At 54.9% G+C, this 24,500-nt stretch overlaps 1 protein-coding gene across 2 annotated transcripts in view; it reads right to left on the reverse strand.

The window, feature by feature from the left end:
* nr1i2 (nuclear receptor subfamily 1, group I, member 2) overlaps positions 1-24,500 on the reverse strand; it is a 63,941-nt gene that overhangs the window by 29,953 nt on the left and 9,488 nt on the right. For both annotated transcript variants that reach the window (XM_045707778.2, XM_082969125.1), the window contains exon 6: positions 24,293-24,438. In XM_045707778.2, the coding sequence (XP_045563734.1) occupies positions 24,293-24,438 (146 nt within the window). The remainder of the gene's footprint in view (positions 1-24,292; positions 24,439-24,500) is intronic.

Consider the following 24,500-nt stretch of genomic DNA (forward strand, 5'->3'; position numbering starts at 1 on the left):
CTGCTGACACACCTCCCTCTCCTCCACCAGAGGTAACTAAACCTGCTGACACACCTCCCTCTCCTCCACCTCCCACCAGAGGTAACTAAACCTGCTGACACACCTCCCTCTCCTCCACCTCCCACCAGAGATAACTAAACCTGCTGACACACCTCCCACTCCTCCACCAGAGGTAACAAAACCTGCTGACACACCTCCCTCTCCTCCACCAGAGATAACTAAACCTGCTGACACACCTCCCTCTCCTCCACCTCCCACCAGAGATAACTAAACCTGCTGACACACCTCCCTCTCCTCCACCTCCCACCAGAGGTAACTAAACCTGCTGACACACCTCCCTCTCCTCCACCAGAGATAACTAAACCTGCTGACACACCTCCCTCTCCTCCACCTCCCACCAGAGGTAACTAACCCTGCTGACACACCTCCCTCTCCTCCACCTCCCACCAGAGGTAACTAAACCTGCTGACACACCTCCCTCTCCTCCACCAGAGGTAACTAAACCTGCTGACACACCTCCCTCTCCTCCACCAGAGATAACTAAACCTGCTGACACACCTCCCTCTCCTCCACCTCCCACCAGAGGTAACTAAACCTGCCGACACACCTCCCTCTCCTCCACCAGAGGTAACTAAACCTGCTGACACACCTCCCTCTCCTCCACCTCCCACCAGAGGTAACTAAACCTGCTGACACACCTCCCTCTCCTCCACCTCCCACCAGAGGTAACTAAACCTGCTGACACACCTCCCTCTCCTCCACCAGAGGTAACTAAACCTGCTGACACACCTCCCTCTCCTCCACCTCCCACCAGAGATAACTAAACCTGCTGACACACCTCCCTCTCCTCCACCTCCCACCAGAGATAACTAAACCTGCTGACACACCTCCCTCTCCTCCACCTCCCACCAGAGGTAACTAAACCTGCTGACACACCTCCCTCTCCTCCACCAGAGGTAACTAAACCTGCTGACACACCTCCCTCTCCTCCACCAGAGGTAACTAAACCTGCTGACACACCTCCCTCTCCTCCACCTCCCACCAGAGGTAACTAAACCTGCTGACACACCTCCCTCTCCTCCACCAGAGGTAACTAAACCTGCTGACACACCTCCCTCTCCTCCACCTCCCACCAGAGGTAACTAAACCTGCTGACACACCTCCCTCTCCTCCACCAGAGGTAACTAAACCTGGTGACACACCTCCCTCTCCTCCACCAGAGATAACTAAACCTGCTGACACACCTCCCTCTCCTCCACCTCCACCAGAGATAACTAAACCTGCTGACACACCTCCCTCTCCTCCACCAGAGATAACTAAACCTGCTGACACACCTCCCTCTCCTCCACCTCCCACCAGAGGTAACTAAACCTGCTGACACAACTCCCTCTCCTCCACCAGAGGTAACTAAACCTGCTGACACACCTCCCTCTCCTCCACCAGAGGTAACAAAACCTGCTGACACACCTCCCTCTCCTCCACCTCCCACCAGAGGTAACTAACCCTGCTGACACACCTCCCTCTCCTCCACCAGAGGTAACTAAACCTGCTGACACACCTCCCTCTCCTCCACCAGAGGTAACTAAACCTGCTGACACACCTCCCTCTCCTCCACCAGAGGTAACTAAACCTGCTGACACACCTCCCTCTCCTCCACCTCCCACCAGAGGTAACTAAACCTGCTGACACACCTCCCTCTCCTCCACCTCCCACCAGAGATAACTAAACCTGCTGACACACCTCCCACTCCTCCACCAAGGTAACAAAACCTGCTGACACACCTCCCTCTCCTCCACCAGAGATAACTAAACCTGCTGACACACCTCCCTCTCCTCCACCTCCCACCAGAGATAACTAAACCTGCTGACACACCTCCCTCTCCTCCACCTCCCACCAGAGGTAACTAAACCTGCTGACACACCTCCCTCTCCTCCACCAGAGATAACTAAACCTGCTGACACACCTCCCTCTCCTCCACCTCCCACCAGAGGTAACTAACCCTGCTGACACACCTCCCTCTCCTCCACCTCCCACCAGAGGTAACTAAACCTGCTGACACACCTCCCTCTCCTCCACCAGAGGTAACTAAACCTGCTGACACACCTCCCTCTCCTCCACCAGAGATAACTAAACCTGCTGACACACCTCCCTCTCCTCCACCTCCCACCAGAGGTAACTAAACCTGCCGACACACCTCCCTCTCCTCCACCAGAGGTAACTAAACCTGCTGACACACCTCCCTCTCCTCCACCTCCCACCAGAGGTAACTAAACCTGCTGACACACCTCCCTCTCCTCCACCTCCCACCAGAGGTAACTAAACCTGCTGACACACCTCCCTCTCCTCCACCAGAGGTAACTAAACCTGCTGACACACCTCCCTCTCCTCCACCTCCCACCAGAGATAACTAAACCTGCTGACACACCTCCCTCTCCTCCACCTCCCACCAGAGATAACTAAACCTGCTGACACACCTCCCTCTCCTCCACCTCCCACCAGAGGTAACTAAACCTGCTGACACACCTCCCTCTCCTCCACCAGAGGTAACTAAACCTGCTGACACACCTCCCTCTCCTCCACCAGAGGTAACTAAACCTGCTGACACACCTCCCTCTCCTCCACCTCCCACCAGAGGTAACTAAACCTGCTGACACACCTCCCTCTCCTCCACCAGAGGTAACTAAACCTGCTGACACCCCTCCTCTCCGACACACCTCCCTCTCCTCCACCAGAGATAACTAAACCTGCTGACACACCTCCCTCTCCTCCACCAGAGATAACTAAACCTGCTGACACACCTCCCTCTCCTCCACCAGAGGTAACTAAACCTGCTGACACACCTCCCTCTCCTCCACCAGAGGTAACTAAACCTGCTGACACACCTCCCTCTCCTCCACCAGAGGTAACTAAACCTGCTGACACACCTCCCTCTCCTCCACCAGAGGTAACTAAACCTGCTGACACACTTCCCTCTCCTCCACCTCCCACCAGAGGTAACTAACCCTGCTGACACACCTCCCTCTCCTCCAACCAGAGGTAACTAAACCTGCTGACACACCTCCCTCTCCTCCACCAGAGATAACTAAACCTGCTGACACACCTCCCTCTCCTCCACCAGAGGTAACTAAACCTGCTGACACACCTCCCTCTCCTCCAACAGAGGTAACTAAACCTGCTGACACACCTCCCTCTCCTCCACCAGAGGTAACTAAACCTGCTGACACACCTCCCTCTCCTCCACCTCCCACCAGAGATAACTAAACCTGCTGACACACCTCCCTCTCCTCCACCTCCCACCAGAGATAACTAAACCTGCTGACACACCTCCCTCTCCTCCAATAGAGGTAACTAAACCTGCTGACACACCTCCCTCTCCTCCACCTCCCACCAGAGGTAACTAAACCTGCTGACACACCTCCCTCTCCTCCACCAGAGGTAACTAAACCTGCTGACACACCTCCCTCTCCTCCACCAGAGGTAACTAAACCTGCTGACACACCTCCCTCTCCTCCACCTCCCACCAGAGGTAACTAAACCTGCTGACACACCTCCCTCTCCTACCACCAGAGATAACTAAACCTGCTGACACACCTCCCTCTCCTCCACCTCCCACCAGAGATAACTAAACCTGCTGAAACACCTCCCTCTCCTCCACCTCCCACCAGAGATAACTAAACCTGCTGACACACCTCCCTCTCCTCCACCTCCCACCAGAGATAACTAAACCTGCTGACACACCTCCCTCTCCTCCACCTCCCACCAGAGATAACTAAACCTGCTGACACACCTCCCTCTCCTCCACCTCCCACCAGAGATAACTAAACCTGCTGACACACCTCCCTCTCCTCCACCAGAGGTAACTAAACCTGCTGAAACACCTCCCTCTCCTCCACCTCCCACCAGAGATAACTAAACCTGCTGACACACCTCCCTCTCCTCCACCTCCCACCAGAGATAACTAAACCTGCTGACACACCTCCCTCTCCTCCACCAGAGGTAACTAAACCTGCTGACACACCTCCCTCTCCTCCACCTCCCACCAGAGATAACTAAACCTGCTGACACACCTCCCTCTCCTCCACCTCCCACCAGAGGTAACTAAACCTGCTGACACACCTCCCTCTCCTCCACCAGAGGTAACTAAACCTGCTGACACACCTCCCTCTCTCCTCCCACCAGAGGTAACTAAACCTGCTGACACACCTCCCTCTCCTCCACCTCCCACCAGAGGTAACTAAACCTGCTGACACCCTCCCTCTCCTCCACCAGAGGTAACTAAACCTGCTGACACACCTCCCTCTCCTCACCTCCCACCAGAGATAACTAAACCTGCTGACACACCTCCCTCTCCTCCACCAGAGGTAACTAAACCTGCTGACACACCTCCCTCTCCTCCACCAGAGGTAACTAAACCTGCTGACACACCTCCCTCTCCTCCACCAGAGGTAACTAAACCTGCTGACACACTTCCCTCTCCTCCACCTCCCACCAGAGGTAACTAACCCTGCTGACACACCTCCCTCTCCTCCACCTCCCCAGAGGTAACTAAACCTGCTGACACACCTCCCTCTCCTCCACCAGAGATAACTAAACCTGCTGACACACCTCCCTCTCCTCCACCAGAGGTAACTAAACCTGCTGACACACCTCCCTCTCCTCCAACAGAGGTAACTAAACCTGCTGACACACCTCCCTCTCCTCCACCAGAGGTAACTAAACCTGCTGACACACCTCCCTCTCCTCCACCTCCCACCAGAGATAACTAAACCTGCTGACACACCTCCCTCTCCTCCACCTCCCACCAGAGATAACTAAACCTGCTGACACACCTCCCTCTCCTCCAATAGAGGTAACTAAACCTGCTGACACACCTCCCTCTCCTCCACCTCCCACCAGAGGTAACTAAACCTGCTGACACACCTCCCTCTCCTCCACCAGAGGTAACTAAACCTGCTGACACACCTCCCTCTCCTCCACCAGAGGTAACTAAACCTGCTGACACACCTCCCTCTCCTCCACCTCCCACCAGAGGTAACTAAACCTGCTGACACACCTCCCTCTCCTCCACCAGAGATAACTAAACCTGCTGACACACCTCCCTCTCCTCCACCTCCCACCAGAGATAACTAAACCTGCTGAAACACCTCCCTCTCCTCCACCTCCCACCAGAGATAACTAAACCTGCTGACACACCTCCCTCTCCTCCACCTCCCACCAGAGATAACTAAACCTGCTGACACACCTCCCTCTCCTCCACCTCCCACCAGAGATAACTAAACCTGCTGACACACCTCCCTCTCCTCCACCTCCCACCAGAGATAACTAAACCTGCTGACACACCTCCCTCTCCTCCACCAGAGGTAACTAAACCTGCTGAAACACCTCCCTCTCCTCCACCAGAGGTAACTAAACCTGCTGACACACCTCCCTCTCCTCCACCAGAGATAACTAAACCTGCTGACACACCTCCCTCTCCTCCACCTCCCACCAGAGATAACTAAACCTGCTGACACACCTCCCTCTCCTCCACCAGAGGTAACTAAACCTGCTGACACCTCCCTCTCCTCCACCTCCCACCAGAGATAACTAAACTTGCTGACACACCTCCTTCTCCTCCACCAGAGATAACTAAACCTGTTGACACACCTCCCTCTCCTCCACCAGAGGTAAGTAAACCTGCTGACACACCTCCCTCTCCTCCACCTCCCACCAGAGGTAACTAAACCTGCTGACACACCTCCCTCTCCTCCACCAGAGGTAACTAAACCTGCTGACACTTCTCCCTCTCCTCCACCAGAGGTAACAAAACCTGCTGACACACCTCCCTCTCCTCCACCTCCCACCAGAGGTAACTAACCCTGCTGACACACCTCCCTCTCCTCCACCAGAGGTAACTAAACCTGCTGACACACCTCCCTCTCCTCCACCAGAGGTAACTAAACCTGCTGACACACCTCCCTCTCCTCCACCAGAGGTAACTAAACCTGCTGACACACCTCCCTCTCCTCCACCTCCCACCAGAGGTAACTAAACCTGCTGACACACCTCCCTCTCCTCCACCTCCCACCAGAGATAACTAAACCTGCTGACACACCTCCCACTCCTCCACCAGAGGTAACAAAACCTGCTGACACACCTCCCTCTCCTCCACCAGAGATAACTAAACCTGCTGACACACCTCCCTCTCCTCCACCTCCCACCAGAGATAACTAAACCTGCTGACACACCTCCCTCTCCTCCACCTCCCACCAGAGGTAACTAAACCTGCTGACACACCTCCCTCTCCTCCACCAGAGATAACTAAACCTGCTGACACACCTCCCTCTCCTCCACCTCCCACCAGAGGTAACTAACCCTGCTGACACACCTCCCTCTCCTCCACCTCCCACCAGAGGTAACTAAACCTGCTGACACATCTCCCTCTCCTCCACCAGAGGTAACTAAACCTGCTGACACACCTCCCTCTCCTCCACCAGAGATAACTAAACCTGCTGACACACCTCCCTCTCCTCCACCTCCCACCAGAGGTAACTAAACCTGCCGACACACCTCCCTCTCCTCCACCAGAGGTAACTAAACCTGCTGACACACCTCCCTCTCCTCCACCTCCCACCAGAGGTAACTAAACCTGCTGACACACCTCCCTCTCCTCCACCTCCCACCAGAGGTAACTAAACCTGCTGACACACCTCCCTCTCCTCCACCAGAGGTAACTAAACCTGCTGACACACCTCCCTCTCCTCCACCTCCCACCAGAGATAACTAAACCTGCTGACACCCTCCCTCTCCTCCACCTCCCACCAGAGATAACTAAACCTGCTGACACACCTCCCTCTCCTCCACCTCCACCAGAGGTAACTAAACCTGCTGACACACCTCCCTCTCCTCCACCAGAGGTAACTAAACCTGCTGACACACCTCCCTCTCCTCCACCAGAGGTAACTAAACCTGCTGACACACCTCCCTCTCCTCCACCTCCCACCAGAGGTAACTAAACCTGCTGACACACCTCCCTCTCCTCCACCTCCCACCAGAGGTAACTAAACCTGCTGACACACCTCCCTCTCCTCCACCAGAGGTAACTAAACCTGCTGACACACCTCCCTCTCCTCCACCTCCCACCAGAGATAACTAAACCTGCTGACACACCTCCCTCTCCTCCACCTCCCACCAGAGATAACTAAACCTGCTGACACACCTCCCTCTCCTCCACCTCCCACCAGAGGTAACTAAACCTGCTGACACACCTCCCTCTCCTCCACCAGAGGCTAACCGCTAACACCCCCCCCTCCCCGGCCCCTGACACACCTCCCTCTCCTCCACCAGAGGTAACTAAACCTGCTGCACACCCCCCCCCCACCGGTCCCTGCTGCCACCCCCCCCTCCACCTCCCACCAGAGGTAACTAAACCTGCTGACACACCTCCCTCTCCTCCACCAGAGGTAACTAACCCTGCTGACACACCTCCCTCTCCTCCACCAGAGATAACTAAACCTGCTGACACACCTCCCTCTCCTCCACCAGAGATAACTAAACCTGCTGACACACCTCCCTCTCCTCCACCAGAGGTAACTAAACCTGCTGACACACCTCCCTCTCCTCCACCAGAGGTAACTAAACCTGCTGACACACCTCCCTCTCCTCCACCAGAGGTAACTAAACCTGCTGACACACTTCCCTCTCCTCCACCTCCCACCAGAGGTAACTAACCCTGCTGACACACCTCCCTCTCCTCCACCTCCCACCAGAGGTAACTAACCCTGCTGACACACCTCCCTCTCCTCCACCAGAGATAACTAAACCTGCTGACACACCTCCCTCTCCTCCACCTCCCACCAGAGGTAACTAAACCTGCTGACACACCTCCCTCTCCTCCACCTCCCACCAGAGATAACTAAACCTGCTGACACACCTCCCTCTCCTCCACCTCCCACCAGAGGTAACTAACCCTGCTGACACACCTCCCTCTCCTCCACCTCCCACCAGAGGTAACTAAACCTGCTGACACATCTCCCTCTCCTCCACCAGAGGTAACTAAACCTGCTGACACACCTCCCTCTCCTCCACCAGAGGTAACTAAACCTGCAGACACACCTCCCTCTCCTCCACCTCCCACCAGAGGTAACTAAACCTGCTGACACACCTCCCTCTCCTCCACCAGAGATAACTAAACCTGCTGACACACCTCCCTCTCCTCCACCTCCCACCAGAGATAACTAAACCTGCTGACACACCTCCCTCTCCTCCACCTCCCACCAGAGATAACTAAACCTGCTGACACACCTCCCTCTCCTCCACCTCCCACCAGAGATAACTAAACCTGCTGACACACCTCCCTCTCCTCCACCTCCCACCAGAGATAACTAAACCTGCTGACAACCTCCCTCTCCTCCACCTCCCACCAGAGATAACTAAACCTGCTGACACACCTCCCTCTCCTCCACCAGAGGTAACTAAACCTGCTGACACACCTCCCTCTCCTCCACCAGAGGTAACTAAACCTGCTGACACACCTCCCTCTCCTCCACCTCAAACCGCTGCAACCCCACCAGAGGTAACTAAACCTGCTGACACACCTCCCTCTCCTCCACCAGATGTAACTAAACCTGCTGACACACCTCCCTCTCCTCCACCAGAGGTAACTAAACCTGCTGACACACTTCCCTCTCCTCCACCTCCCACCAGAGGTAACTAACCCTGCTGACACACCTCCCTCTCCTCCACCTCCCACCAGAGGTAACTAACCCTGCTGACACACCTCCCTCTCCTTAAACCTGCTGACACATCTCCCTCTCCTCCACCTCCCACCAGAGGTAACTAAACCTGCTGACACACCTCCCTCTCCTCCACCTCCCACCAGAGGTAACTAAACCTGCTGACACACCTCCCTCTCCTCCACCAGAGGTAACTAAACCTGCTGACACACCTCCCTCTCCTCCACCAGAGGTAACTAAACCTGCTGACACACCTCCCTCTCCTCCACCAGAGATAACTAAACCTGCTGACACACCTCCCTCTCCTCCACCTCCCACCAGAGATAACTAAACCTGCTGAAACACCTCCCTCTCCTCCACCTCCCACCAGAGATAACTAAACCTGCTGACACACCTCCCTCTCCTCCACCTCCCACCAGAGATAACTAAACCTGCTGACACACCTCCCTCTCCTCCACCTCCCACCAGAGATAACTAAACCTGCTGACACACCTCCCTCTCCTCCACCTCCCACCAGAGATAACTAAACCTGCTGACACACCTCCCTCTCCTCCACCAGAGGTAACTAAACCTGCTGAAACACCTCCCTCTCCTCCACCTCCCACCAGAGATAACTAAACCTGCTGACACACCTCCCTCTCCTCCACCAGAGATAACTAAACCTGCTGACACACCTCCCTCTCCTCCACCTCCCACCAGAGGTAACTAAACCTGCTGACACACCTCCCTCTCCTCCACCAGAGGTAACTAAACCTGCTGACACACCTCCCTCTCCTCCACCAGAGGTAACTAAACCTGCTGACACACCTCCCTCTCCTCCACCAGAGGTAACTAAACCTGCTGACACACCTCCCTCTCCTCCACCAGAGATAACTAAACCTGCTGACACACCTCCCTCTCCTCCACCTCCCACCAGAGATAACTAAACCTGCTGACACACCTCCCTCTCCTCCACCTCCCACCAGAGGTAACTAAACCTGCTGACACACCTCCCTCTCCTCCACCTCCTACCAGAGGTAACTAAACCTGCTGACACACCTCCCTCTCCTCCACCAGAGTAAACCTGCTGACACACCTCCCTCTCCTCCACCAGAGGTAACTAAACCTGCTGACACACCTCCCTCTCCTCCACCTCCCACCAGAGGTAACTAAACCTGCTGACACACCTCCCTCTCCTCCACCTCCCACCAGAGGTAACTAAACCTGCTGACACACCTCCCTCTCCTCCACCTCCCACCAGAGGTAACTAAACCTGCTGACACACCTCCCTCTCCTCCACCAGAGATAACTAAACCTGCTGACACACCTCCCTCTCCTCCACCAGAGGTAACTAAACCTGCTGACACACCTCCCTCTCCTCCACCTTCCACCAGAGATATATAAACCTGCTGACACACCTCCCTCTCCTCCACCAGAGATAACTAAACCTGCTGACACACCTCCTTCTCCTCCACCAGAGATAACTAAACCTGCTGACACACCTCCCTCTCCTCCACCAGAGATAACTAAACCTGCTGACACACCTCCCTCTCCTCCACCTCCCACCAGAGATAACTAAACCTGCTGATACACCTCCCTCTCCTCCACCTCCCACCAGAGGTAACTAAACCTGCTGACACACCTCCCTCTCCTCCACCAGAGGTAACTAAACCTGCTGACACACCTCCCTCTCCTCCACCTCCCACCAGAGGTAACTAAACCTGCTGACACACCTCCCTCTCCTCCACCAGAGATAACTAAACCTGCTGACACACCTCCCTCTCCTCCACCAGAGGTAACTAAACCTGCTGACACACCTCCCTCTCCTCCACCTCCCACCAGAGGTAACTAAACCTGCTGACACACCTCCCTCTCCTCCACCTCCCACCAGAGGTAACTAAACCTGCTGACACACCTCCCTCTCCTCCACCAGAGATAACTAAACCTGCTGACACACCTCCCTCTCCTCCACCTCCCACCAGAGATAACTAAACCTGCTGACACACCTCCCTCTCCTCCACCTCCCACCAGAGATAACTAAACCTGCTGACACACCTCCCTCTCCTCCACCAGAGGTAACTAAACCTGCTGACACACCTCCCTCTCCTCCACCAGAGATAACTAAACCTGCTGACACACCTCCCTCTCCTCCACCTCCCACCAGAGATAACTAAACCTGCTGACACACCTCCCTCTCCTCCACCTCCCACCAGAGGTAACTAAACCTGCTGACACACCTCCCTCTCCTCCACCTCCCACCAGAGGTAACTAAACCTGCTGACACACCTCCCTCTCCTCCACCTCCCACCAGAGGTAACTAAACCTACTGACACACCTCCCTCTCCTCCACCTCCACCAGAGGTAACTAAACCTGCTGACACACCTCCATCTCCTCCACCAGAGATAACTAAACCTGCTGACACACCTCCCTCTCCTCCACCTCCCACCAGAGGTAACTAAACCTGCTGACACACCTCCCTCTCCTCCACCTCCCACCAGAGGTAACTAAACCTGCTGACACACCTCCCTCTCCTCCACCTCCCACCAGAGGTAACTAAACCTGCTGACACACCTCCCTCTCCTCCACCTCCCACCAGAGATAACTAAACCTGCTGACACACCTCCCTCTCCTCCACCTCCCACCAGAGGTAACTAAACCTGCTGACACACCTCCCTCTCCTCCACCTCCCACCAGAGATAACTAAACCTGCTGACACACCTCCCTCTCCTCCACCTCCCACCAGAGATAACTAAACCTGCTGACACACCTCCCTCTCCTCCACCTCCCACCAGAGGTAACTAAACCTGCTGACACACCTCCCTCTCCTCCACCAGAGGTAACTAAACCTGCTGACACACCTCCCTCTCCTCCACCAGAGGTAACTAAACCTGCTGACACACCTCCCTCTCCTCCACCAGAGATAACTAAACCTGCTGACACACCTTCCCTCTCCTCCATCAGAGATAACTAAACCTGCTGACACACCTCCCTCTCCTCCACTCAGAGATAACTAAACCTGCTGACACACCTCCCTCTCCTCCACCTCCCACCAGAGGTAACTAAACCTGCTGACACACCTCCCTCTCCTCCACCTTCCACCAGAGATATATAAACCTGCTGACACACCTCCCTCTCCTCCACCAGAGATAACTAAACCTGCTGACACACCTCCCTCTCCTCCACCAGAGATAACTAAACCTGCTGACACACCTCCCTCTCCTCCACCAGAGGTAACTAAACCTGCTGACACACCTCCCTCTCCTCCACCAGAGGTAACTAAACCTGCTGACACACCTCCCTCTCCTCCACCTCCCACCAGAGGTAACTAAACCTGCTGACACACCTCCCTCTCCTCCACCTCCCACCAGAGGTAACTAAACCTGCTGACACACCTCCCTCTCCTCCACCAGAGGTAACTAAACCTGCTGACACACCTCCCTCTCCTCCACCAGAGGTAACTAAACCTGCTGACACACCTCCCTCTCCTCCACCTCCCACCAGAGATAACTAAACCTGCTGACACACCTCCCTCTCCTCCACCTCCCACCAGAGATAACTAAACCTGCTGACACACCTCCCTCTCCTCCACCAGAGGTAACTAAACCTGCTGACACACCTCCCTCTCCTCCACCTCCCACCAGAGGTAACTAAACCTGCTGACACACCTCCCTCTCCTCCACCAGAGGTAACTAAACCTGCTGACACACCTCCCTCTCCTCCACCAGAGGTAACTAAACCTGCTGACACACCTCCCTCTCCTCCACCAGAGATAACTAAACCTGCTGACACACCTCCCTCTCCTCCACCTCCCACCAGAGATAACTAAACCTGCTGACACACCTCCCTCTCCTCCACCTCCCACCAGAGATAACTAAACCTGCTGACACACCTCCCTCTCCTCCACCTCCCACCAGAGATAACTAAACCTGCTGACACACCTCCCTCTCCTCCACCTCCCACCAGAGATAACTAAACCTGCTGACACACCTCCCTCTCCTCCACCTCCCACCAGAGATAACTAAACCTGCTGACACACCTCCCTCTCCTCCACCAGAGGTAACTAAACCTGCTGAAACACCTCCCTCTCCTCCACCTCCCACCAGAGATAACTAAACCTGCTGACACCTCCCTCTCCTCCACCAGAGATAACTAAACCTGCTGACACACCTCCCTCTCCTCCACCTCCCACCAGAGGTAACTAAACCTGCTGACACACCTCCCTCTCCTCCACCAGAGGTAACTAAACCTGCTGACACACCTCCCTCTCCTCCACCAGAGGTAACTAAACCTGCTGACACACCTCCCTCTCCTCCACCAGAGGTAACTAAACCTGCTGACACACCTCCCTCTCCTCCACCAGAGATAACTAAACCTGCTGACACACCTCCCTCTCCTCCACCTCCCACCAGAGATAACTAAACCTGCTGACACACCTCCCTCTCCTCCACCAGAGATAACTAAACCTGCTGACACACCTCCCTCTCCTCCACCTCCCACCAGAGGTAACTAAACCTGCTGACACACCTCCCTCTCCTCCACCAGAGGTAACTAAACCTGCTGACACACCTCCCTCTCCTCCACCAGAGTTAACTAAACCTGCTGACACACCTCCCTCTCCTCCACCAGAGATAACTAAACCTGCTGACACACCTCCCTCTCCTCCACCTCCCACCAGAGATAACTAAACCTGCTGACACACCTCCCTCTCCCCCTCCACCAGAGGTAACTAAACCTGCTGACACACCTCCCTCTCCTCCACCTCCCACCAGAGGTAACTAAACCTGCTGACACACCTCCCTCTCCTCCACCTTCCACCAGAGATAACTAAACCTGCTGACACACCTCCCTCTCCTCCACCAGAGATAACTAAACCTGCTGACACACCTCCCTCTCCTCCACCAGAGATAACTAAACCTGCTGACACACCTCCCTCTCCTCCACCAGAGATAACTAAACCTGCTGACACACCTCCCTCTCCTCCACCTCCCACCAGAGATAACTAAACCTGCTGACACACCTCCCTCTCCTCCACCTCCCACCAGAGGTAACTAAACCTGCTGACACACCTCCCTCTCCTCCACCAGAGGTAACTAAACCTGCTGACACACCTCCCTCTCCTCCACCTCCCACCAGAGGTAACTAAACCTGCTGACACACCTCCCTCTCCTCCACCAGAGATACCTAAACCTGCTGACACACCTCCCTCTCCTCCACCAGAGGTAACTAAACCTGCTGACACACCTCCCTCTCCTCCACCTCCCACCAGAGGTAACTAAACCTGCTGACACACCTCCCTCTCCTCCACCTCCCACCAGAGATAACTAAACCTGCTGACACACCTCCCTCTCCTCCACCAGAGATAACTAAACCTGCTGACACACCTCCCTCTCCTCCACCTCCCACCAGAGGTAACTAAACCTGCTGACACCCCTCCCTCTCCTCCACCAGAGATAACTAAACCTGCTGACACACCTCCCTCTCCTCCACCTCCCACCAGAGATAACTAAACCTGCTGACACACCTCCCTCTCCTCCACCTCCCACCAGAGATAACTAAACCTGCTGACACACCTCCCTCTCCCCCACCAGAGGTAACTAAACCTGCTGACACACCTCCCTCTCCTCCACCAGAGATAACTAAACCTGCTGACACACCTCCCTCTCCTCCACCTCCCACCAGAGATAACTAAACCTGCTGACACACCTCCCTCTCCTCCACCTCCCACCAGAGGTAACTAAACCTGCTGACACACCTCCCTCTCCTCCACCTCCCACCAGAGGTAACTAAACCTGCTGACACACCTCCCTCTCCTCCACCTCCCACCAGAGGTAACTAAACCTGCTGACACACCTCCCTCTCCTCCACCTCCACCAGAGGTAACTAAACCTGCTGACACACCTCCCTCTCCTCCACCAGAGATAACTAAACCTGCTGACACACCTCCCTCTCCTCCACCTCCCACCAGAGGTAACTAAACCTGCTGACACACCTCCCTCTCCTCCACCTCCCACCAGAGATAACTAAACCTGCTGACACACCTCCCTCTCCCCCACCAGAGGTAACTAAACCTGTTGACACACCTCCCTCTCCCCCACCAGAGGTAACTAAACCTGTTGACACACCTCCCTCTCCTCCACCAGAGATAACTAAACCTGCTGACACAACTCCCTCTCCTCCACCTCCCACCAGAGATAACTAAACCTGCTGACACACCTCCCTCTCCCCCACCAGAGGTAACTAAACCTGTTGACACACCTCCCTCTCCTCCACCAGAGATAACTAAACCTGCTGACACACCTCCCTCTCCTCCACCTCCCACCAGAGATAACTAAACCTGCTGACACACCTCCCTCTCCTCCACCTCCCACCAGAGGTAACTAAACCTGCTGACACACCTCCCTCTCCTCCACCTCCCACCAGAGGTAACTAAACCTGCTGACACACCTCCCTCTCCTCCACCTCCCACCAGAGGTAACTAAACCTGCTGACACACCTCCCTCTCCTCCACCTCCACCAGAGGTAACTAAACCTGCTGACACACCTCCCTCTCCTCCACCAGAGATAACTAAACCTGCTGACACACCTCCCTCTCCTCCACCTCCCACCAGAGGTAACTAAACCTGCTGACACACCTCCCTCTCCTCCACCTCCCACCAGAGGTAACTAAACCTGCTGACACACCTCCCTCTCCTCCACCTCCCACCAGAGGTAACTAAACCTGCTGACACACCTCCCTCTCCTCCACCTCCCAACAGAGGTAACTAAACCTGCTGACACACCTCCCTCTCCTCCACCTCCCACCAGAGATAACTAAACCTGCTGACACACCTCCCTCTCCTCCACCTCCCACCAGAGATAACTAAACCTGCTGACACACCTCCCTCTCCTCCACCTCCCACCAGAGGTAACTAAACCTGCTGACACACCTCCCTCTCCTCCACCAGAGGTAACTAAACCTGCTGACACACCTCCCTCTCCTCCACCAGAGGTAACTAAACCTGCTGACACACCTCCCTCTCCTCCACCAGAGATAACTAAACCTGCTGACACACTTCCCTCTCCTCCATCAGAGATAACTAAACCTGCTGACACACCTCCCTCTCCTCCATCAGAGATAACTAAACCTGCTGACACACCTCCCTCTCCTCCACCTCCCACCAGAGGTAACTAAACCTGCTGACACACCTCCCTCTCCTCCACCTCCCACCAGAGATAACTAAACCTGCTGACACACCTCCCTCTCCTCCACCAGAGATAACTAAACCTGCTGACACACCTCCCTCTCCTCCACCAGAGATAACTAAACCTGCTGACACACCTCCCTCTCCTCCACCAGAGATAACTAAACCTGCTGACACACCTCCCTCTCCTCCACCTCCCACCAGAGATAACTAAACCTGCTGACACACCTCCCTCTCCTCCACCTCCCACCAGAGGTAACTAAACCTGCTGACACACCTCCCTCTCCTCCACCTCCCACCAGAGGTAACTAAACCTGCTGACACACCTCCCTCTCCTCCACCTCCCACCAGAGGTAACTAAACCTGCTGACACACCTCCCTCTCCTCCACCAGAGGTAACTAAACCTGCTGACACACCTCCCTCTCCTCCACCAGAGATAACTAAACCTGCTGACACACCTCCCTCTCCTCCACCTCCCACCAGAGATAACTAAACCTGCTGACACACCTCCCTCTCCTCCACCTCCACCAGAGGTAACTAAACCTGCTGACACACCTCCCTCCCTCACCTCCCACCAGAGATAACTAAACCTGCTGACACACCTCCCTCTCCTCCACCTCCCACCAGAGGTAACTAAACCTGCTGACACACCTCCCTCTCCTCCACCAGAGATAACTAAACCTGCTGACACACCTCCCTCTCCTCCACCTCCCACCAGAGGTAACTAAACCTGCTGACACACCTCCCTCTCCTCCACCAGAGGTAACTAAACCTGCTGACACACCTCCCTCTCCTCCACCTCCCACCAGAGATAACTAAACCTGCTGACACACCTCCCTCTCCTCCACCTTCCACCAGAGATAACTAAACCTGCTGACACACCTCCCTCTCCTCCACCTCCCACCAGAGATAACTAAACCTGCTGACACACCTCCCTCTCCTCCACCTCCCACCAGAGATAACTAAACCTGCTGACACACCTCCCTCTCCTCCACCTCCCACCAGAGATAACTAAACCTGCTGACACACCTCCCTCTCCTCCACCAGAGGTAACTAAACCTGCTGACACACCTCCCTCTCCTCCACCAGAGATAACTAAACCTGCTGACACACCTCCCTCTCCTCCACCAGAGATAACTAAACCTGCTGACACACCTCCCTCTCCTCCACCACCCACCAGAGATAACTAAACCTGCTGACACACCTCCCTCTCCTCCACCTCCCACCAGAGGTAACTAAACCTGCTGACACACCTCCCTCTCCTCCACCAGAGGTAACTAAACCTGCTGACACACCTCCCTCTCCTCCACCAGAGATAACTAAACCTGCTGACACACCTCCCTCTCCTCCACCTCCTACCAGAGGTAACTAAACCTGCTGACACACCTCCCTCTCCTCCACCTCCCACCAGAGGTAACTAAACCTGCTGACACACCTCCCTCTCCTCCACCTCCCATCAGAGATAACTAAACCTGCTGACATACCTCCCTCTCCTCCACCTCCCACCAGAGATAACTAAACCTGCTGACACACCTCCCTCTCCTCCACCAGAGATAACTAAACCTGCTGACACACCTCCCTCTCCTCCACCTCCCACCAGAGATAACTAAACCTGCTGACACACCTCCCTCTCCTCCACCTCCCACCAGAGATAACTAAACCTGCTGACACACCTCCCTCTCCTCCACCTCCCACCAGAGATAACTAAACCTGCTGACACACCTCCCTCTCCTCCACCTCCCACCAGAGGTAACTAAACCTGCTGACACACCTCCCTCTCCTCCACCTCCCACCAGAGATAACTAAACCTGCTGACACACCTCCCTCTCCTCCACCAGAGGTAACTAAACCTGCTGACACACCTCCCTCTCCTCCACCTCCCACCAGAGATAACTAAACCTGCTGACACACCTCCCTCTCCTCCACCAGAGATAACTAAACCTGCTGACACACCTCCCTCTCCTCCACCAGAGGTAACTAAACCTGCTGACACACCTCCCTCTCCTCCACCTCCCACCAGAGATAACTAAACCTGCAGACACACCTCCCTCTCCTCCACCAGAGATAACTAAACCTGCTGACACACCTCCCTCTCCTCCACCAGAGGTAACTAAACCTGCTGACACACCTCCCTCTCCTCCACCTCCCACCAGAGATAACTAAACCTGCTGACACACCTCCCTCTCCTCCACCTCCCACCAGAGGTAACTAAACCTGCTGACACACCTCCCTCTCCTCCACCAGAGGTAACTAAACCTGCTGACACACCTCCCTCTCCTCCACCTCCCACCAGAGATAACTAAACCTGCTGACATACCTCCCTCTCCTCCACCTCCCACCAGAGATAACTAAACCTGCTGACACACCTCCCTCTCCTCCACCTCCCACCAGAGGTAACTAAACCTGCTGACACACCTCCCTCTCCTCCACCTCCCACCAGAGGTAACTAAACCTGCTGACACACCTCCCTCTCCTCCACCTCCCACCAGAGGTAACTAAACCTGCTGACACACCTCCCTCTCCTCCACCAGAGGTAACTAAACCTGCTGACACACCTCCCTCTCCTCCACCAGAGATAACTAAACCTGCTGACACACCTCCCTCTCCTCCACCTCCCACCAGAGATAACTAAACCTGCTGACACACCTCCCTCTCCTCCACCAGAGGTAACTAAACCTGCTGACACACTTTCCCTCTCCTCCACCAGAGATAACTAAACCTGCCGACACACCTCCCTCTCCTCCACCAGAGGTAACTAAACCTGCTGACACACCTCCCTCTCCTCCACCTCCCACCAGAGATAACTAAACCTGCTGACACACCTCCCTCTCCTCCACCTCCCACCAGAGGTAACTAAACCTGCTGACACACCTCCCTCTCCTCCACCTCCCACCAGAGATAACTAAACCTGCTGACACACCTCCCTCTCCTCCACCTTCCACCAGAGATAACTAAACCTGCTGACATACCTCCCTCTCCTCCACCTCCCACCAGAGATAACTAAACCTGCTGACACACCTCCCTCTCCTCCACCTCCCACCAGAGGTAACTAAACCTGCTGACACACCTCCCTCTCCTCCACCTCCCACCAGAGGTAACTAAACCTGCTGACACACCTCCCTCTCCTCCACCTCCCACCAGAGGTAACTAAACCTGCTGACACACCTCCCTCTCCTCCACCAGAGGTAACTAAACCTGCTGACACACCTCCCTCTCCTCCACCAGAGATAACTAAACCTGCTGACACACCTCCCTCTCCTCCACCTCCCACCAGAGATAACTAAACCTGCTGACACACCTCCCTCTCCTCCACCAGAGGTAACTAAACCTGCTGACACACTTTCCCTCTCCTCCACCAGAGATAACTAAACCTGCCGACACACCTCCCTCTCCTCCACCAGAGGTAACTAAACCTGCTGACACACCTCCCTCTCCTCCACCTCCCACCAGAGATAACTAAACCTGCTGACACACCTCCCTCTCCTCCACCTCCCACCAGAGGTAACTAAACCTGCTGACACACCTCCCTCTCCTCCACCTCCCACCAGAGATAACTAAACCTGCTGACACACCTCCCTCTCCTCCACCTTCCACCAGAGATAACTAAACCTGCTGACACACCTCCCTCTCCTCCACCTCCCACCAGAGATAACTAAACCTGCTGACACACCCCCCTCTCCTCCACCAGAGATAACTAAACCTGCTGACACACCTCCCTCTCCTCCACCAGAGATAACTAAACCTGCTGACACACCTCCCTCTCCTCCACCAGAGATAACTAAACCTGCTGACACACCTCCCTCTCCTCCACCAGAGATAACTAAACCTGCTGACACACCTCCCTCTCCTCCACCACCCACCAGAGATAACTAAACCTGCTGACACACCTCCCTCTCCTCCACCTCCCACCAGAGGTAACTAAACCTGCTGACACACCTCCCTCTCCTCCACCAGAGGTAACTAAACCTGCTGACACACCTCCCTCTCCTCCACCAGAGATAACTAAACCTGCTGACACACCTCCCTCTCCTCCACCTCCTACCAGAGGTAACTAAACCTGCTGACACACCTCCCTCTCCTCCACCTCCCACCAGAGGTAACTAAACCTGCTGACACACCTCCCTCTCCTCCACCTCCCATCAGAGATAACTAAACCTGCTGACACACCTCCCTCTCCTCCACCAGAGATAACTAAACCTGCTGACACACCTCCCTCTCCTCCACCTCCCACCAGAGATAACTAAACCTGCTGACACACCTCCCTCTCCTCCACCTCCCACCAGAGGTAACTAAACCTGCTGACACACCTCCCTCTCCTCCACCTCCCACCAGAGATAACTAAACCTGCTGACACACCTCCCTCTCCTCCACCAGAGGTAACTAAACCTGCTGACACACCTCCCTCTCCTCCACCTCCCACCAGAGATAACTAAACCTGCTGACACACCTCCCTCTCCTCCACCAGAGATAACTAAACCTGCTGACACACCTCCCTCTCCTCCACCAGAGGTAACTAAACCTGCTGACACACCTCCCTCTCCTCCACCTCCCACCAGAGATAACTAAACCTGCAGACACACCTCCCTCTCCTCCACCAGAGATAACTAAACCTGCTGACACACCTCCCTCTCCTCCACCAGAGGTAACTAAACCTGCTGACACACCTCCCTCTCCTCCACCTCCCACCAGAGATAACTAAACCTGCTGACATACCTCCCTCTCCTCCCCCTCCCACCAGAGATAACTAAAACTGCTGACACACCTCCCTCTCCTCCACCTCCCACCAGAGGTAACTAAACCTGCTGACACACCTCCCTCTCCTCCACCTCCCACCAGAGGTAACTAAACCTGCTGACACACCTCCCTCTCCTCCACCTCCCACCAGAGGTAACTAAACCTGCTGACACACCTCCCTCTCCTCCACCAGAGGTAACTAAACCTGCTGACACACCTCCCTCTCCTCCACCAGAGATAACTAAACCTGCTGACACACCTCCCTCTCCTCCACCTCCCACCAGAGATAACTAAACCTGCTGACACACCTCCCTCTCCTCCACCAGAGGTAACTAAACCTGCTGACACACTTTCCCTCTCCTCCACCAGAGATAACTAAACCTGCCGACACACCTCCCTCTCCTCCACCAGAGGTAACTAAACCTGCTGACACACCTCCCTCTCCTCCACCTCCCACCAGAGGTAACTAAACCTGCTGACACACCTCCCTCTCCTCCACCTCCCACCAGAGGTAACTAAACCTGCTGACACACCTCCCTCTCCTCCACCTCCCACCAGAGATAACTAAACCTGCTGACACACCTCCCTCTCCTCCACCTTCCACCAGAGATAACTAAACCTGCTGACACACCTCCCTCTCCTCCACCTCCCACCAGAGATAACTAAACCTGCTGACACACCCCCCTCTCCTCCACCAGAGATAACTAAACCTGCTGACACACCTCCCTCTCCTCCACCAGAGATAACTAAACCTGCTGACACACCTCCCTCTCCTCCACCAGAGATAACTAAACCTGCTGACACACCTCCCTCTCCTCCACCAGAGATAACTAAACCTGCTGACACACCTCCCTCTCCTCCACCACCCACCAGAGATAACTAAACCTGCTGACACACCTCCCTCTCCTCCACCTCCCACCAGAGGTAACTAAACCTGCTGACACACCTCCCTCTCCTCCACCAGAGGTAACTAAACCTGCTGACACACCTCCCTCTCCTCCACCAGAGATAACTAAACCTGCTGACACACCTCCCTCTCCTCCACCTCCTACCAGAGGTAACTAAACCTGCTGACACACCTCCCTCTCCTCCACCTCCCACCAGAGGTAACTAAACCTGCTGACACACCTCCCTCTCCTCCACCTCCCATCAGAGATAACTAAACCTGCTGACACACCTCCCTCTCCTCCACCAGAGATAACTAAACCTGCTGACACACCTCCCTCTCCTCCACCTCCCACCAGAGATAACTAAACCTGCTGACACACCTCCCTCTCCTCCACCTCCCACCAGAGATAACTAAACCTGCTGACACACCTCCCTCTCCTCCACCTCCCACCAGAGATAACTAAACCTGCTGACACACCTCCCTCTCCTCCACCTCCCACCAGAGGTAACTAAACCTGCTGACACACCTCCCTCTCCTCCACCTCCCACCAGAGATAACTAAACCTGCTGACACACCTCCCTCTCCTCCACCAGAGGTAACTAAACCTGCTGACACACCTCCCTCTCCTCCACCTCCCACCAGAGATAACTAAACCTGCTGACACACCTCCCTCTCCTCCACCAGAGGTAACTAAACCTGCAGACACACCTCCCTCTCCTCCACCAGAGATAACTAAACCTGCTGACACACCTCCCTCTCCTCCACCAGAGATAACTAAACCTGCTGACACACCTCCCTCTCCTCCACCTCCCACCAGAGATAACTAAACCTGCTGACACACCTCCCTCTCCTCCACCTCCCACCAGAGATAACTAAACCTGCTGACACACCTCCCTCTCCTCCACCTCCCACCAGAGGTAACTAAACCTGCTGACACTCCTCCCTCTCCTCCACCAGAGGTAACTAAACCTGCTGACACACCTCCCTCTCCTCCACCAGAGGTAACTAAACCTGCTGACACACTTTCCCTCTCCTCCACCAGAGATAACTAAACCTGCTGACACACCTCCCTCTCCTCCACCAGAGGTAACTAAACCTGCTGACACACTTTCCCTCTCCTCCACCAGAGATAACTAAACCTGCCGACACACCTCCCTCTCCTCCACCAGAGGTAACTAAACCTGCTGACACACCTCCCTCTCCTCCACCTCCCACCAGAGATAACTAAACCTGCTGACACACCTCCCTCTCCTCCACCTCCCACCAGAGGTAACTAAACCTGCTGACACACCTCCCTCTCCTCCACCTCCCACCAGAGATAACTAAACCTGCTGACACACCTCCCTCTCCTCCACCTTCCACCAGAGATAACTAAACCTGCTGACACACCTCCCTCTCCTCCACCTCCCACCAGAGATAACTAAACCTGCTGACACACCCCCCTCTCCTCCACCAGAGATAACTAAACCTGCTGACACACCTCCATCTCCTCCACCAGAGATAACTAAACCTGCTGACACACCTCCCTCTCCTCCACCAGAGATAACTAAACCTGCTGACACACCTCCCTCTCCTCCACCAGAGATAACTAAACCTGCTGACACACCTCCCTCTCCTCCACCACCCACCAGAGATAACTAAACCTGCTGATACACCTCCCTCTCCTCCACCTCCCACCAGAGGTAACTAAACCTGCTGACACACCTCCCTCTCCTCCACCAGAGATAACTAAACCTGCTGACACACCTCCCTCTCCTCCACCAGAGGTAACTAAACCTGCTGACACACCTCCCTCTCCTCCACCTCCCACCAGAGGTAACTAAACCTGCTGACACACCTCCCTCTCCTCCACCAGAGGTAACTAAACCTGCTGACACACCTCCCTCTCCTCCACCAGAGATAACTAAACCTGCTGACACACCTCCCTCTCCTCCACCTCCCACCAGAGGTAACTAAACCTGCTGACACACCTCCCTCTCCTCCACCTCCCACCAGAGGTAACTAAACCTGCTGACACACCTCCCTCTCCTCCACCTTCCACCAGAGGTAACTAAACCTGCTGACACACCTCCCTCTCCTCCACCTCCCACCAGAGGTAACTAAACCTGCTGACACACCTCCCTCTCCTCCACCTCCCACCAGAGGTAACTAAACCTGCTGACACACCTCCCTCTCCTCCACCTCCCATCAGAGATAACTAAACCTGCTGACATACCTCCCTCTCCTCCACCTCCCACCAGAGATAACTAAACCTGCTGACACACCTCCCTCTCCTCCACCAGAGATAACTAAACCTGCTGACACACCTCCCTCTCCTCCACCTCCCACCAGAGGTAACTAAACCTGCTGACACACCTCCCTCTCCTCCACCAGAGATAACTAAACCTGCTGACACACCTCCCTCTCCTCCACCTCCCACCAGAGGTAACTAAACCTGCTGACACACCTCCCTCTCCTCCACCTCCCATCAGAGATAACTAAACCTGCTGACACACCTCCCTCTCCTCCACCAGAGGTAATTAAACCTGCTGACACACCTCCCTCTCCTCCACCTCCTCTATTCTCCTTCTACCTGCATATCCACCTCTCTTCCTCCTCGTTAGAGAGGTTCCATAGTGAGCCCCATGCAGCTTATTAACCTGCAGTAAGTCACCCCTCTCAGCCATGAACCGTGTGACTAGTTTATAATGGGCCTTCAATACAGGACATTCTACCACTTTGGGACTCCGTATTCAGCATGGTTATGTATGCTATGTATGTATGTTTGGCTATGTAGTATGAAGGTTCACTCACCCCGGACAGCGTCGTCCATGCAGTACGTCAGGGGACCACACTCCCAGATGCCCGTCTTGACATTGAACATCATGTTGAAGCGGATCTGCATCATCTCAAACATGGCCCCCTTCAACAGAGAGATCTGGTCGTCTATGGCCAGGGCCCTGTCAGATACACCCACACACCCTCACAGATAAGAGAGCAATAGAGAGAGAAGGAGGGACAT

This window comes from Salmo salar, chromosome 25 (genome assembly GCF_965601325.2).
Source record: "Salmo salar chromosome 25, fSalSal1, whole genome shotgun sequence".
In the NCBI taxonomy this organism is placed as follows: Eukaryota; Metazoa; Chordata; class Actinopteri; order Salmoniformes; family Salmonidae; genus Salmo; species Salmo salar.